The sequence below is a fragment of the Rhinolophus sinicus genome, chromosome 3 (genome assembly GCF_057876585.1).
Source record: "Rhinolophus sinicus isolate RSI-liver-muscle chromosome 3, RSI-T2T, whole genome shotgun sequence".
NCBI lineage: Eukaryota > Metazoa > Chordata > Mammalia > Chiroptera > Rhinolophidae > Rhinolophus > Rhinolophus sinicus.
The window spans coordinates 167,957,889-167,976,121 of NC_142503.1; the positions used below are offsets into that span (position 1 = coordinate 167,957,889).

The 18,233-nt window shown below is 32.6% G+C and overlaps 1 protein-coding gene across 2 annotated transcripts in view; it reads left to right on the top strand.

Moving 5' to 3' along the window:
- MNAT1 (MNAT1 component of CDK activating kinase) overlaps positions 1-18,233 on the top strand; it is a 176,542-nt gene that overhangs the window by 108,711 nt on the left and 49,598 nt on the right. For both annotated transcript variants that reach the window (XM_088797359.1, XM_019750784.2), the window contains exon 7: positions 8,378-8,499. In XM_088797359.1, the coding sequence (XP_088653485.1) occupies positions 8,378-8,499 (122 nt within the window). The remainder of the gene's footprint in view (positions 1-8,377; positions 8,500-18,233) is intronic.

Below are 18,233 nucleotides of genomic sequence, written 5' to 3' on the forward strand. Positions count from 1 at the left end.
ATTGTTTATGCATAGTAAAAGTGTTCTTAAATTATAGAATTTGGAAACCGGATTTTAATCTTACGGTTTTCCTAGTGTTCATACTCCTACACCAGATTACTGTTCACATGATATGTTATATTATTCATTCATTCATCCAAATACTGGGCAAATTTTTGGTGCCAGGCACGGTGTTGTAAGGCATGGCAGTGAACATAGGGCCTTACAGTCCAATGCGGGAGACCGATGTTAAATAGTTACAAAGAGAGTTTAGCAAGCTTACAGGATTTCTTAGCAAATATCTTGAAGATGAATGAGTCTAGCCTGGTAAATCAGTCATTTAAGTAAAACAGAAAAATTCATAGAGTTCTGAATCTTAAACTATGTTAAAGGATTTTCAGAATCATTTAACCTATCACCCTACATTGCTAATACTTTATGAATTACAACCTCTTCTATGGTACTTTACAATCATATGCTGATTGATATGGATGGGTATTTTCTTTTTTAACATTTTTACTATTGCTTATTTCAACAACCTATATATGAATGATTACTAATTGACTATTTCTGTTGCTGTTATTTTTATTAGAAAATAATATTTTTCTTTAGTAATGTTATTCTAAATGGTTTTACTGCATTCTAAATGTGTGTGTGTGTGTGTGTGTGTGTGTGTGTGTGTTTGTGTTAACATAGTGACCAGAAGTCCTTTAAAGTAAAAGTTGTTTTCAGAGTTTATTTCATCTCTTATTGAATGGCTTCCTGAAATCTAGATTATGTAAATTTTCATTTGGCATTAAATCCTGCAGTGTTAGAGTTAGCACAAGAGGTAGTCTATGCTTTTCCTTTATTTGAGAAGAGAGAATAACAATAATATTTGTAGTGTATAGATTATCTAACAGATAAGTCTCAGTAAATTATAAACTATTTTTTATAGTAGACTTGAAACTTGCTGAGTAAGAAAACTTAATATATTTCAGATTATTAAAATTATAGCCATGTATAACTACTTTTGTCAGCATTGCATTGTTCTTCAAATGTTTGTAGGTTCTTCATGGAAATGAGCTGAATTTTGGAATCTTTCCACATATACTTATATTACTAGCTAGCAAATGATTGAAATATAATCTAGGACTCGAAGGTTTATCTTAGAAGAGAAACAGAGACTCCATTCTGTTACATTCCTGGGAAGCAAAAATATTAATTATGCGATTGAATGTCGAGTTTACATGCATCCTTCCTCCCCCGCTGTGGATATTTAACTAAGGTTCCATGATTTGCTGTTGCTCTTCTCACAGCATTTTTATTCTCGAAGCCTCATTTATTATTTATATGGCAACAACAGTAATCCAAAGGGCCTCAGTTTTGTGTTATACTTTTGAAAGCCAGTAAAATATACTTCAGTTACCTAATGTGGTTTTTTAAGGTGCATTGCTAGGGTCTCACTCTTTATACATTTGCCTCCCCCAAATCTTATTTATTTTTGTCACTTTGCTCATCATTTTGATGGTGATGACAACAAAATTTCTCTTGATTTTATTTTTTATTTTTAGCTGCCTTTACTGAAAATTTCAACTTGGATATTTCATAGCAATGTTGAATTGATTCAAAGCATCTTGAACTCTTTATTTTATAGACAGCTTTATTGAGGTAAAATATATTTACCATAAAAAATACTCATTTTAAATGTACAGTGCAATGATTTTTGTACTTAATTGCGGTCACTCCTAGCCCCTCACAGTTACTAATCTACTTTCTGTCTCTGTAGTTTTACCTTTTCTAGATATTTCATATAAATGGAATCATACAATATATAGACTTTTGGGTGTCTTCTTTTACTTAGCATAATGTTTTTGAAGTTCATTTATGTTGCAGCATGTATCAATATTCCCTTTTTGTTGCTGAATAGTATTCAGCATATTTTATGATTATTAAATGAATGAATTATTCATATTGTATGACTATACCTCATTTTGTTTATCTGTTCACCAGTTGATGGTCATTTAGATTGTTTCCACTATTTGGCTACTATGAATAATGCTGCTATGAACATTCTTGTACAAGTCTTTGTGTGGTCATATATTTTCATTTCTTTTGGGTAGATGCCTATGAGTGGAATTACTAAGTTGTATAGTAAATTTATTTACAAATTTAAGAAAAACTGCCAAATTAATTTCCAAAGTGGTTACACCTTTGCACACACTCATCAACAATGTAAGCGGGTTCCAATTTCTCCACAATTTAGTAATACTTTTTATTGTCTGTCCTTTTGATTATAGCCAATCTAGTGGATATGAAGTAGTATTTCCTTGTGGTTTTAATTTGCGTTTTCCTAAAGATTAATAATGTAGAGCATCTTTTCATACTCAGTAGCCATTTGTGTATCTTCTTGGGTGAAATGTCTACTAAAATTTTTTGCCCATTTAAAAAACTTTTTTTGAGTATTTAAAAAAATACTTATAAGAGTACTTTGCATATATTATGGATACAAATTCTTTTTAAGGCATGTGATTTGCAAATATTTTCTCCTAGTCTATATTTTAACTTTTTTTATCTTCTCTACCCATTTCTTCCCTTTCCCAGTTTTCCTTGTTTCTGTTAGTCTTCAGCTCTGTTTTTCACAATTTTGTATTCAACTCAGCTATCCTGATTGCTGGTTTACAGTTTTAATTATAATTATTCCTTTTTCTTTTCCTCTCAGTTACCGCTTAAATCTAGAACATATTACTTCTACTCTAATTGCTAAAATAGCTACAAACTTGACCTACTTGATTCCAGGCTCTTCTTTCTTTGGTATGATTATATTTTTCTGTGCTATAAATGCATAACTGTTTTTCTTTCAAAACTAACCAAAATTCCATAACACATTTTAAAACTTTATAATGAAAAATTTCAAAAATAGCAAAGTAGAAAAATAATACAACAAATACTCGTATACCTAATGTCTAGATTCAATAATCTTTAATTTGCTTCATATACCCTGTTTCCCTGAAAATAAGACCTAGCCAGACAATCAGCTCTAATGCGTCTTTTGGTACAAAAATTAATATAAAACCGGGTCTTATATAATATAATATATTACATTACATTACATTATAGACCCGGTCTTATAGTAAAATAAGACTGGGTCTTATATTACTTTTTGCTCCAAAAGATACATTAGAGCTGATTGTCCAGCTAGGTCTTATTTTCTTATTTTCGGGGAAACACTATACATATATAATTTCTTTTTTCTTTTTTCTGAACTAGGTTAAAGTAAATTGTAGTTATCATGAAGTTTTTTTTTTACTCTGCGTCTCTGGCTGACTTGCCCTGGCATAGGATGTTCGTATACATAACCATAATGCCATAACTACACCAAACAAAATTAGTAACATTTCTCTAACGTAACCTAATACCCAATCCATATTCAAATTTTCCCCTTTGTCCTTAAAATGTCTTATGATTGTTTTTTTTCCTTCCTAAATCAATACTGAGCTAATGACTCGTATTATATTTATTAAACCCTGTAATTCTCTTTTAATCAATCTAGAATGGCTCCCATTCTATGCTACAACTTTTTACTATTGTTGTTTGTCATGACATTGACTTACTGAAGAGACCAGGCCAGTTTTCCTGTAGTATGATTTTTTTATTTTTATTTTTTTCCCTATGGTAGTATTCAATATGGTCCTTAGTATATTTTTATATTTTTTATGGTTATAAATGTAAAATATACCCATTTTGGCCAATTTAGAAAATTCTCTATAAAGATAAAATTATGAGTAGTTTATAATCTCATCACCTAGAGATAATTACAGTTAACATTTTGGTGGTTTTCATTATGCAGATTTAAAAAATATTTTAGTTGCTCCTGATTATATACTTAATATTAATTTCTCATTAAAATAATTTCAAATGGCATACATAGTTACATTTACATTTACTTATATTAATTAACTATATACTCCATTTTATTTAAATTTCTCAATATTGCTGAGCATTTATGATCCTTTAGGTTTTCACAGTTATAAATTAAACTATGAGGTCTTTTGAATAAAGATTTGATTATATTTCTGATTTTTATCTTATAAATTGTTCAACTGGACTTATTGGGTCAAAATATATGAATATTTCAATGGTTTACTAAATTGCTTTTTTATAAAGAAGCAGTTCCATAATTTGCTCTCCTATTTGTTTTATAACTTATTTGGTAATTTGATGGAGGTAAGATATTTCTATATTGTTTTAAAGGGTCTGATTTTTTTTACAATACGAGTTTAAATTAGTCTTGGAGTATTCTCTGGATGCAATTTAAGCTATACTAGACTGCCTTAGTCTCTCCCCACCCCTGCCTCCCTATATACCCATTCTCTGCTTCTGTTTAGTTGTTATTGTCTCAAGACACAACATACTACTGTGGTAATATTGCTGTTCTCCCTATTGCCTTGCTTTTGTAGACTTTGTCTGCCCTCTGAGGTCTAGCACAAGTTGTACTGTTTCATTTTCCCACATTTTATTGATTCTTCCTCTCTTTTCATTTTTCTATTGCCCTTCAAATGTATCCTATATCATTTGACAAGTCAAATTTAATTCAGCTGTTATGTATCACTAGTGCATCATGCAGTGTGACTGCCTTAATCTGAATCTTCCTTTTTCTGATAGTTTAGAATAATATCACACTTACTGTTTTGATGGGAATATCACATTCATTTACCGTTTTGCATCCAGAAATGTTTGAACACCTTTTTTTGCCACCAGTCACTTAAAACCCCTAATACTTTCCTCATGGGACTTGTTAAGACATTTAGTCTCTTGGTGATTAAAAAAAACACCTTAATTATGGCAATGACTTGTCCTGTAAATTCTTCCCTAGCTTTGGATTTGAGAAACTTCGCCTCTATCTCACACTAGTTCAGAAAGATAGATTGAACGTTACAAGACCAGGTTGCACATCATTTAGGAACTTTATTATTTTCATGTTAAACAGAATTACCACAGAGTAATTTTTTTCTAAATGCTGTTTGTAATTTCTTTCTAAATGATGTTTTTTTCTCTCTAAATGTCATAATTTTTTTTTAAAAAAAGTAATTTTTGAGCCTATGGTATTTTGACCATATCTAATTATTAGATTTTGTATAAAATTTTGTTTTAAATCTAGAATTTACTATTTATGTCAAACTGTTAAATTGAGCAACTATAAGTATATTGTCTGAAAGTAGGATTTAAAAGGCAGTGTGGTATGGTAGAACCCACTCTGGACAGGAATTAGGAGATATGGTTCTATGCAACCTTAGGAAAATTTATATTTTGGAGGGGGTGGAATATAAGTTTCTTTAGCCATAAAACAAGGAAGTTAGGGGAAACTTTAGAATTTGACAAATTCTAAATTCACAGGCTTTAGAATTTGACAAACTTGGCTTCTAATCCTCAACCTGCCATTAACTACAGTATGACCTTGCCAAGTAACAAATCTAAACCCCCGTTCATCATCCATAAAGTAAGGATGATAGTATTTAATCTCATAAAACTATTGTGAATTCTAATGAAATAATGCATAAGAAGCTCTTAGATGTGCCCAGCACTGGGTAAATAATGTTAACTACTATTACTATCAGATGATCTTTTATGTACTCACAGACTTTCAAAGAAGACTTTGGATTATATAACATAGCTTCAGTTACTTGGGCATCATTGCTAATATTTAGAAAATGATTACTTTTAATATGTTGTTTCCTACTCTAATAACTTAAAAGAGCCTATCTTTTTTGAATATTATCTTACCTGGGAGATATTCCAGCTCTTGAAAAGACCCATTTGGTATCATTTTTCCTGGGCCTTGATCTCTTATTTTGTGAAAATAGAGTAATCAGACAAAGTAATCTATAGTACTGTGTTAGTGGGACTATAATAGGTGTCCTTTTTAAATTCTTACAGTTTTTTTTTCTTTTATTTTTTCTAACTTGAAAATGTGACACTAATACTGCATCATGTGGCAGGAGAATTTAGTACTTGGTAGCTTATGAAGATGACATTTGAAACAGAGATGTCAGAATGCCACTTAAAATATTCCACTGAGGCAGGCCTCTTCTTAACCCATATAATGTTCTGTACTCATATGCATTTTTCAGAAATTGGATTACTGTGAGATAGTGCAAGATTTAGCTCGGTAGTTTCATGTTTATTTAAAAAGGCTGTGAAACATATGAAGGTTAAGGATTAAAATAATGTTAATGAGGTTTTCCATATATTTCACTTTTTACTTTTTTTTCCTGTGTTTTATTCCAGTCAGGTAAATGAGTAAGTCAGAGTACCCAAAACCCATTTTTAAATATTGTGGTAAAATATATAAAACATAAACTTTACCATTTTAATCATTTTAAGTATCCAGTTCTTGGCATTAAGAAGTTGGCATTGACATCATTGTCCACCCATGGCCACTGTCCAGCTCCAGAATTTTTTTTATCTTCTCCAATGAAAACTCTGTACCCATTAAATACTAATACCCTATCCCCTGACTCCCCTAGGCTCTGGCAACCATCATTCTACTTGCTGTCTCTATAAATTTGACTATTGTAGGAACTTCATATAATTGGAATCATATAATATTTGTACTTTTGTGACTGGCTTATTTCACTTAGCATAATGTCTTTAGGGTTGGTTCATCCATGTTTCAGCATGTGTCAAAATTTTATTGTTTTTTAAGGCTGAGTAGCGTTCCATTATGTATATGTACCACATTTTGTTTATTCATTCATCTATTGATGAACACATGGGTTGCTTCTATCTTTTTGCTATTATGAATAATGCTGCTATGAACATGGGTGTACAAATATGTGTCCAGTTCTACTTTCACTACTTCTGGGTATACGAGTATACCCAGAGGTAGAATTGTTGGCTCATATGGTAATTCTACATTTAATTTTTTGAGGAATCTCCACCCTGTTTTTCATAGTGGTTGTACCATTTTACATCCCTACCAGCAAAGCACAAGAGTTCCAATTTCTCCACATGCTTGCCAGCACTTGTTATTTACTGTGTGTTTTTTTGTTTTGTTATTTTTTTTTATGTATGTATGTATGTATGTATGTATGTATGTATGTATTTATTTATTTGATAATAGCCATTCTAAATAGGCATGAGTGTTAAGTGGCATATCTCTGTGTTTTGATTTGCATTTTCCTAATGACTTGTGATGTTAAGTATCTTTTCATGTGTTTTTTGGCTATTCATGTATCGGAGAAATGTCTATTCAAGTCCTTTGTCTGTGTTTAGTGAAGGACTTTTGAGGTCCTTCAAAAAAAAAAGCTATTGATGTGTCGGTAAACTAGCTAGGATGATGCTACATGGGATAAAATTTGTTGACGAGACAGACCACGAGTCAGATGCTAATATCTTCAGCGGTCCTTCCTGACAGCCTCAATTGCACTTTATCACTTTTAAGTCATGGTTTTTACTTTAAAAAAAAGAAAGATAACAAATATACTTTGTGTTCAATTTAGTAATTTAGGGGTAAAAGTAAAGAAAACCGAGGGAGGTAACAATAGAAATAAATTACAAACTAGAAATCAGTGGAAGTAATTAGTACAAGGACTAATTTTTATTAAAAAATTAGGAAATAGAGAAATTGATGAGAACTATACCAAGAAAAATTACAAAACTAGAGTTAGAATGAGAAACTTGGACTACATTAAAAAAAATAGGGATTTAAAAATAGAATTCTATACTCAGATATCTGATAATTATGTAAATCTCAATGTAATGTTGCTATATGGGTGTGACATTTTATTTCGTATACTTGTGATCAAATATGGTCCTTTTATTTTAGTTATCTAATAGTTATTTCTTTAAAAAAAATTACTGGATGTTTCATTCAACTTAATTTATAGCATAACATTTTTTCATTTTAGGTGTATGTGTGTGTGTGTGTAAGTGTAAATAGACTTCATATACACACATTCGGTAATTAAGTTTGATTCCATTGTAAAGACTTAATATAATAGATATTTATGTGGTAAAACTTTGCAGAGAATAATTTCATTATTGTCCCTCCTTAATTAGAGCTTTCAACAAAACATTGATTACCAAAACTGTCAAAGTTGTATAATAAAAATAGGAAAATGTGAGGATGGACTATGCTTATATATTTGTTGAATTTTACCAATGACATTGAGCTGTTTAAGACTAAATTTGAATTTAATGATGGATTTGATTTTCCTCCTTTAAATCGTATATCAATGACTACGTTAATTACATAATGTGGGTTTGAGTAGTGTAATGAATTGTATCCATGGAATAGCAGACATAATGGATAATATTTTAAATTTGAGGAATTTAGTCCATCTTTGAAATGATTATAAGTCAATAGTAATATGAAAGTAATATTAAAAGGTATCGCTTTCCTTCATTTTTCTAACAGGGTCAACATATTTCATTAGCACCTATTCAAAAGCTAGAAGAAGCTCTATATGAATATCAACCACTGCAAATAGAGACATGTGGACCACGAGTTCCTGAGTTTGAGATGCTAGGAAGACTTGGGTAAGTGCCCAAAAGAACTTCTCATTGAAGAGTGGATGTTTAGGGCTTTGTTGTTATTGTTTCTAACTCACACTTTAACATTATTAGACTTTGAGTTTACAGAATTTTACACTCTTTAGTAAAAAAGACTGGTGCTTAATGCTAAGTTAATACATTATTTTTTCTATGGTCTTGTTAGGTTTTTTGAGATTGAGATTGGATTGTATTAGTTCCCTTTTAAGGTGGTCCTTGGCAGCCATATTGAAGTAGCTGTTCATTTTCAGCTCACTGCATACTTTTTTAGAAATAGGGGCTTATGTCACTAGTAAGCCAGTAATAATATAAGAGTTGAGCTCCTTGCCATGAAAAAGAGTAGATTTACTCACTGTCTGCTGTCTATAGTGAAACTATATTTATGAGAAATGAGCCACAAAATGTATTTTGTGAAAAGGTGTATGTAGAGCTGGCCAGTGACTCAAAAGCCATATTATATTTATCCATTTTGAAAATGAATGTGGGATTATGGCTTTTGTCAGTGATGAAGGGGATCAGTCTTTCTCACAGGAGGAGGTGGCATTTGTGTACTTGAAAAGTACAGGCACAGACTTTGTTGGATGGAGCAAATAATATCTTGTTCTGGTGTCTCAACCTAAGCGATTGAATAACAATATGATCCTGAATTGGTTGTTTCCAACAACAGCACAGAAACAGTGTAAAGATATAACGTGAAAAGAAAAAAGTGGGTACAATGAAACCAAGTAATTAAAAAGTAATTAAGAAAAAAACCCAATAGCAAAAACAAGATAGATTAGACAGACAAAATCTACATTCATTTTTAAAACCAAAACCAGAGTCTTGAACATGATGCATAGTATTTTGCATATGAACATGGAGTCTCCAAGGTCAAATTATTATTAAAATGATAGATAATTTACGTATCTGCTATTTGGTAGATTTTAAGACTTTCTTTGGTTCTGTATGCTATGAAGCCCTTTGCTCTACGTTCAGGAACACGACAGAGTTGTCCCCTATCAACACTGCTTTTCAACATAGTATTCAAAGTCCTAGCCAGAGCAATCAGGCAAGAGAAAGAAATAAAAGGCATCCGAATTGGGAATGAAAAAGTTGAATTATCACTTTTTGCAGATGACATGATTCTATATATAGAAAAATCCTAAAGACTCCACCAAAAAACTGTTAGAAATAGTGAATGAGTACAGTAAAGTTGCCGGCTACAAAATCAACATACAAAAAGCCATTGCATTTGTATATACTAACAATGAAATCTCAGAAAAAGAAGTCCTATGGCTTCCAAGCATGAAGCCAAGGGGATGTGAAACAAAACCTAAAACCCTTTTTTGAGTTTGAGATAACAAATTCATCAAATAATTGGCCTACATGCTAAAATTGAAGCTTCAGGAGACAGATAATGTAGGGTTTTACGATTTGAAAAATTATGTGATATAGACATTGATTTCTTATCTCTTACTGGGTATGCAAGAGCCAGAATTCTGTATCTCCAAAATAAATTTTCTTAAAATCTTGACACTTATGTCAGTGAAGACAAAGTATTTAAAATAGTACTCCTCTATTACAGGGTTTTGCATTTTCCAATAATTTTGTCATCAAAATTGCATTTGAAAGATCATTGGAATGGCTATTCATAATAACAATGCACAAGTAAACTGTATGACAACAATTAATGCAAAGGATGGGAAGAGGGAAAAAACTGTGCTGTTGTAATGTTCTTGTACAATATGTGATGTAGTATAATAGTATCTGGTGGTAAGTTAAAGATGTTTAATATAACCCTAGAACAACTACTAAAAACGTAAAACAAAGTGGGATAGTCAGTAAATCAATATCAGAGAAAATAATGAGGTCACAAGAAATACTTCATTAGTAAAAAGGAGTGCAGGAAAAGAGGGAGGCAAAAAATAAAGAAATGGTACAATTAGGAAATAAATAGCATAATGTTAGATTTAATCTTAACTATATCAGTAATTGCATTAAGTGTAAATGTTCTAAACCAGCACTATCCAATAAAACTTTCTAAAGTGATGGAAATATTCTCTGTCTGTGCTCTCCAAGATATTAACCACCAGTTACATGTTTCTACTGAACATTTGAATGTGCCTAGTGCAACTGAAGACTTGCATTTTAAATTTTATTCAGTATTTTTAAATAAACACATATGGCTTGTAGCTACTATATTGGATAGCACAGGTCTAAATATTCCAAATAATAGACTGAGATTGCCAGATTGGATTAAAAAAAGCAAGACTTACATGTTTTCTATGATACAAGGATCTGGCATTATATATACAGCTCAGTTTCTCTGAGCTTGAAAAGTTTCTCTGAAGTTCTTGGATCTATAATTCATTGTTATTTTGTAACTATCTCAACTGTTATCTCTTCACAGATTTATTCTGCTCCATCTTCTCACTATTTTCATTCTGAGATTCTGATTTCACATGTTAGACCTTTCTATATTATTGTAGAGGTCTTGGGTGCTCTGATTTGTTTTTCAATCTTTTCTTAAATTTGTGTTTCAAAATTTGGATAATTCCTGTTGTCCTTTCCTCAAGTTCACTTATTCTTCTTCTGTGTTCCTTCTGCTGATAAGTCTATCAAAGGAATTCTTTCTGATACGGCAGTTTTCATATCTAGCATTTCCACTCCTTTTTGTAATTTCCATCTCTGCTGAAATTCCCTAGGTGTTTGTGCATGTTATCCACCTTTTTTCAGTAGAGCTTTTAACTTATTAATCATGTAATTGTGAAGTGCCTCTTTGATACTTCCAACATCTCTTGGTCTGGTCCTGTTGACTGTTTTATGTCTTGATAGATTTGCTTTTCCTGCTTTCTTGTTTTTATTGTAATTATTCCTTGAATATTGGACCTTCTGTGCAACAGAACAGTAGAGACTGAGATAAATAATATATATGCCAAGAAACATTTGTCCCTTTTTCTGTCAGGCCATTAGTGTAGGGAGTTGAGTATTAAGTCTGGAGTTTGGTCCCAGTTTGGGTTTTTGTGTTTGCTCTAGTTACCATCACTGTATCACAGGGTTCAGCTTCTTCTAGTTGTGATTTGTTGCCACACTGTGCCTGTTATGAGGACTGGAGTGCTGGAGGGATTTTCTCAGTCTTCTTGCTCCACTGTTGGCTTTCAACAGGCTCTGCAAGCCTGAGCCACAGAGTTTTCTCTTGATGCTCCTCCCCAGCAATAGATTGCTCTTGCTTTTTACTTGGAGTAAGTCTTGTGGTGGGAGCAAGGGGGTTTCTTAGTTCTCCTATTTGAGCTTTAGTCGTAGGAGGTCCTGTGTGCCAGAGCCTCAGGGGGGAGCTTTCTCACTGTACCTTCTCTTTCCCAGAGGCAAAAAACTTCTGCCTCCTGCTTCAGGGTGCAGGTGGGTTTGCTGTTCCTTCCCAGCCTCACAACTGAACTCTGTCCTGCCTTTCCTGAGTGGTTGAAGGCTTTTGTCTGTGTCAGTATAGAGTTGGGGAGGGTGGAAATAGGTTTTATACTCCTTCCCCAGTGAAACCCAATTTTGCCTTTCCCCAGAAACTGAGTCTCGACTGTTTTTTTTTCTTTTTTATAATTCATTTCCTCTTCTATTTAGTGTTCAGTTATTACAATTTTTATTAGATCTCTATAATGGAATATCCTCTTCATCTTCCTTTTTTTAATGTGATATGGTGCTGGTGCTGCTATATATACATGTGTATGTGAGTATTTAACGAATGGATAGACTTCTGTATGAAATAGATGTCTGGTAGATTGTTTTTATCCCTTGTTTTAAGTAAATTATTAAGTTGAATAAACTTGAGCAACACTTTTGATTGGAGTCCTTTTGGTTTCCTTCTGCAATTATGGTTTAGATTTTTAAAGGTAGGGTAAGTGTCCTTTAGATAAGGTATAACCACAGTGTTTGTATTTTTTCCCAAGTTTTTCATATTAAAATCTTATTTAAACTTAATAAGTTTAATAAAAGGAAGCTGGATCACTTTTTGGGGGGTGGTTGTGCTGGTTGGGAGTCTTTCATTATTAATCATTGACTGTTTAGAATATAGTTAGTTCCAGATTTCTAGAAGTAGATTTTTGTCTCTTTCAACAAAGACTGTACATATATTTTATATCCACAAAAGCTAAGAAGGCAAATTGTTCTGATTACAAATAAACGTGTATGTATTTCAAGCAGTAGTCCTTGACTGTGACAGTTGCTTTTAGACATCCGTGGCTAAGGAATGAAGGAATTTCTAGATTATCAATAGTGATATCAGAATTGCTAAAGAAACATTGGCTTTTTCTTGGCATAAACTATTTACCCAAATAGAATGTATCTCATACCTTCCTTCTCGTCAGCCTTCTTCCTTGAGAAAGGGATTGAATTCCATATGGACAGTTTTAGTTTTTGGAGCTGGGATTAGCGCTAGCAGTCTCTTTGGTAATATGTTAGGATCTGATATTTAAATATTTGCCAAAATAAATCCTAACTTGAATTCTTGTACTACTAGTTCATTTTCTGCTCTGGAATTATTATTTGAAACCATATGTTTTCTTACTTTTTTCTTACTACTTCAGACCTAGGAATACAGTTTTATTTACCACAATTTTCAGAAACATTTAGAGAGAAACCGAAGAAGTTACTCTGTGAAATTAGTTTTCAAAGAATGATTTGGTATCCTCAAAGGTGCTGCTTTTAAGGTACAAGGAATATTAACTACAGTTGACTAAAGATATAATTGTCACACATCTGTCCTAAGAGTTGTCCACATCTTAGCTAGAAGATTGTATCTAATAAACCCCAGTTATCCCTTTATAGTGGAGCTTTCCCCCTCCCCCCATCCTCTAGCTTCTACTCCTCTCTTTTCTTCTCCTATTGCAACAAAATTTCCATTTTATATGACCTTATTCTACAAAGGGAACAAATTTAATTTCTCTAGAGGCAAACAGAGAATAAATTAACTGCCTCATTTCCATTTTTTTATATCTGCTTTTGAAATCTTTATGACATGATGAAGTTAAGAATAATACATTTTGTAGCTTCACTTCAGTTGGCTCAAAACTGTGGATGCAGGCACTTTCAAAATAATTTGAATTATATATTTTTGGGAGTGGGTGACATAAGTCTTGGGAGAATGCCTCCAAAAAAACTTATGTTTTTGTTTTCATGTATAGCTTTGATAAAAGATGAAATCCAAAGTACGTTGTCATGAGATTTTAGGTGGTTTTTACTGAGATTTTGTCTAAAGTTAGTTAAACTTGAGAAGTAGATGAAGAATAAATGAGAATTTCTCTTTCAGGAGGGTACTATGAATATATAATTATAGTTCAAATTGCACTGGCAGCACTCTTCTGGTTTGCTCAAGGCAATATGTAAACATGTTTTATTAATTCTGTGCCAGTGGGAGCAAGCATTGGGAAAACTTAACTGCTAATTGAAATTCCCCAGACTACGGCTTTAGTGGTTAGTTTAGTAAAGTCTCTTGATTGGCACTGTGAGACTGTCTTTTTAATAATCAACTGGCTTTCTAGTGAATATTTTACTACCTTCCACCCAAAGAAGAATTATTCCCTTAACTGACATAAATTTTAAGCATTTATCAACTTTATTCATCAATTTCAAATTATTTAATCAGATATCACTACTGTTTTAAATAGATATATGATTTACTTAATAAAAACTGTTCATTTGTGAGCCTATTATAGAAATAAGGAAAAACTGTTTTATAAGATAAAATATGGTCTTTAAGTAAGATGTATATTTTTCAGTTATCCTTAATTTATGAATTTAAATGAAGCCATTTGCTATTAATTTATGAATTTAAATGAAGTCATTTGCTATCACAGTTTTATAGAATGAAATTTCAATCTTCATTTCCTGTAGAACTTTTCTGTGTGTTTCTTTGTGGTAGAGTGTTGTAGCCAAATGTACATGTTCGTTTCTTTCTCTTCTGCTAATGTAACTGACAAAAGTTATGTGCTATCAATTATGATAGCTTTAAAAAATAGATTTAAACTATGATAGTTCAATATCTTGAGTCCTTCCTAACCAGGTGATAGATTTTTAAACTATTATTCTGTAATTAGTAGTGAAGATAATTGTGGGAGTAATGATAGCATTGAATTAACCCAGTTAACTAGAACTTGATGATAATTAGAAGTTTCTTGTTTGCTGTCCATCAGCAGCTATGACTTTCTTTTCTTGTGTAGCCATAGACTACAATGATAAAAACCAATTTGCTGAGCAAAACTTACTGACCTATAACAAATCCATTACTGTTTCTGGCACAGCAATTAAAAGTGTTCATTTTTGAGGGAATAGGGTAGGGTATAGTCCCTCCAAAGTAGAAGATCCACTGTCATGGTAACCTTGGAGACACTTTTCATGACCATTCTTTTGTTCTTAAAAATTAGTAAATTAGAACTTTCTATGTCAAGAATTTGAGATGAGATGTAAAACATATATTTTTGTTTTTTTTTATAATTAAAAGTTTATTGGGGTGACAGTAGTTATAAAATTACATAGGTTTCAGGTGTACAATTCTGTAATGCATCATCTATGTATCACATTGTGTGTTCACCACCCAGAGTCAGTTCTCTCTTTTCATCACCATATATTTGATCCCTTTTACCCTCATCCTACCACCTCTTCTCCCCTTACCCTCTGGTAACCACTAAATTATTGTCCATCTCTATGAGTTTTTGTTTCTTTGTTTGTTTGTCTTGTTCCTTTGTTTTCAGTTTTATGTACCACGTATCAGTGAAATCATGTGGTTTTTGACTTTTTCTGTCTGGCTTATTTCACTTAACACAGTAATCTGAAGATCCATCCATATTGTTGCAAATGGCACTATTTCATCTTTTCTTATGGCAGAATAGTATTCCATTGTGTATATATACCACAACTTTTTTATCCAATCATCTTTCGAAGGACACTTTGGTTGTTTTCATGTCTTGGCCACCAAAAAGAAAGCTTCAGTAAACATCAGAACACATATATCTTTACGGATAAATGTTTTCAGGTTTTTTGGGTAGATACCCAGGCTCTGTTATTAATATCCTTCAGTGGTTCATCTTCACCTGCATAATCTGAACTCTGTCTACCTTCATGGCCATATATTCCTGCCCCTCTCATACTTGGTGTTTCTTAAGAACCTCATGGTGTCACACGCATTTTTGTGCCCTAACATGTGTTGTTTCAATTCCTCAAGAGGCTCTTTGCCTTTATATTTGTGGTATAGCCCCCTCTAGTAAGTTCTTTCCATCTTTTCTGCCCTATGCGTGAATTGTCTGTTTATGCCCTATGTCCCCCTTTCTATTAGGGTAGTATTGTTTTCCTTATTGTATGAGTCAGCCATATAGTAAGACTATTAATCCTTGAAATTCCAAAATTTTTTTGCTATTCTTACATTGTTTATGATGTGTTGTAGTTTTAATCTCTGAGCTGTAAAGTATTTTGATGATGTCCTGTTAATTTTCCATTGTTCTTCTACTTAGGAAGTCCTAAACCAACACACAGAACCTTGTATATATTTATTTATAGTCTAATTTTTATGTAGCTTCAATTTTTACATCTAATCACTTAATCCATCTGGATTTATTTTGTGAGGAGCTATAAAAGAATTTTTATTTTTTTCAACATAGTAAATCAGTTGGCCCAGAATAATTTATTTATTTTCTTTTCTCCATGGATGTGTTACATAACTATACTAGGACTTTTTCTCTGCTGCCCTTTCTTTTCCATTAGTCTATGTTTTAATTTTTCAACAGTATCACATTATTAATTTAAATTCATGATATGTTTTAATATTAAGTTGTGTATTTATTTTCTATTGTTGTGTATTAAATTACCACAGATTTAAGTGGCTTAAAACAATATCCATTTTTATCTCATTTATTATCAGTACCTGAGTCAGCAGTGTGGGCATGGGTTACCAGGATCCTCTATTCTGGTTGCACATGGTTGCAATCAAAGTCTCAGCAGGTGCTATGGTTCCTTGTAAGCGATTCTTGGGGGTTGTCTTTCAAGCTCATTCAGGTTATTGGTAGAATTGGGTTCCTTGCAGGTATAGAATTTACGATGACTGCCATCTTTTTGAATGCTACCAGAAGAAAATCTCTTTGACTCTCTTCCTTTTTAAGGGCTCCTACCTGATTAAGTGTGGCCCACCTAAATAATTTCCCTTTTTATTAATTCTCAATCAACCAATTTGAGATCTTAATTACATCTGCAAAATCCCTTTTGCCATTTACAGTAGTGCCCCCTTATCTGTGGGGTACATGTTCCAAGACCCCCAGTTGATACCTGAAACCAGGATAGTTTATAGTATATGTATATAGTATATATGAGTATACTGTGTTTTTCCTACAGATAGATAGATACATACATACATACATACCTATGAAAAAGTTTTATTTATAAATTAGGCACAATAAGAGATTAACAACAATAATAAAATAGAACGACTATAACAATACACTAATAAAAGCTATGTGAATGTGGTCTTTCTCTTGCTCTACAAAATAGTGTACTATACTCTCCCTTCTGCTTGTGATGATGTGAGATAATAAAATGCCAAACCTATTTCTGAATCTGTGTGACCATCCCTTACTTGCAGGAAATGGCTTGATGTCACTCATTTCAGGGGATCCTTTGCTAAAGTCTTCATATAGGGTCAGCGCTTTCTGATCCAACATGTTGCCTCAGTTGGAACACATTTTCTGTTCATGTTTACCACCCACAAATTTAATGCCATTTCCATTTTAACTAAGCACTTAATCACATGTTATGGTGGTGATGTTTGCAGTTTGAGGTGGTACAGCAAAACTAGCACAAATTTCTTTTTCACAATTTCAGAGATAGATTTGTTTGTTCTTACTATAGATCTTAGCAATCTCAGCATGCAATTTTTTTCTTTCCTTATTAAGTTGAAAACTTTTACCTTTCCACTCCCTTTGCAGCTTTTCTTTGGCATATACGAATTGCCAGCATCACTACTCTTGCACTTTGGGCCATTATTAAGTAAAATAAGCGTTACTTGAACACAAGCACTGTGATACCATGACAGTTGATACGACAACCAAGATGGCTACTAAGTGACTAATGGGCGGGTGGTATATACAGCATGGATACCCTGGATAAAGGGTTGATTCACATCTCAGGCAGGATGCAAGGATGATGCAAGATGTCAACATTCTACTCAGAACAGTGCGCAATCTAAAACTTATGAATTGTTTATTTCTGGAATTTTCCAGTAACATAATATTTTGGGCTGCAGTTGACCGTGGGTAACTGAAGCCACAGAAAGCAAAAATAACAGGGGACTACTGTAATATAATCTCAGGAGTGAAATCTGTCAGATCCAGGGGAAAGGAAGCATATAGGCAGTGGGAATCGTGGGGGCCATCTGAGAATTCTTCTTACCATAGGTAGAGCAAGTCTTCCTTTGCTACTTATCTTTTTCAGAGTATTCTTAGCATCTTTATACATTTATTCTTCTAAAAGAATTGTCCAAAGCAACAAAGCACTCTACACTTCTTGAAAGTTTTCTATACCTTTGAAAATTTTCAAAATAAAATATTGTGAAACAAGTAATGAAACAAATCAAACCAAAACCTTCAATAACTTAACTAAATTCCTATAGCACCCCAGATAACAAACAGCCAAATACCACTCCTTTTGGGATTTTATTTGGAATTGCTTTAAAATTATAAACTGATTAGAAAAGAACGGGCATTTAAAATTTA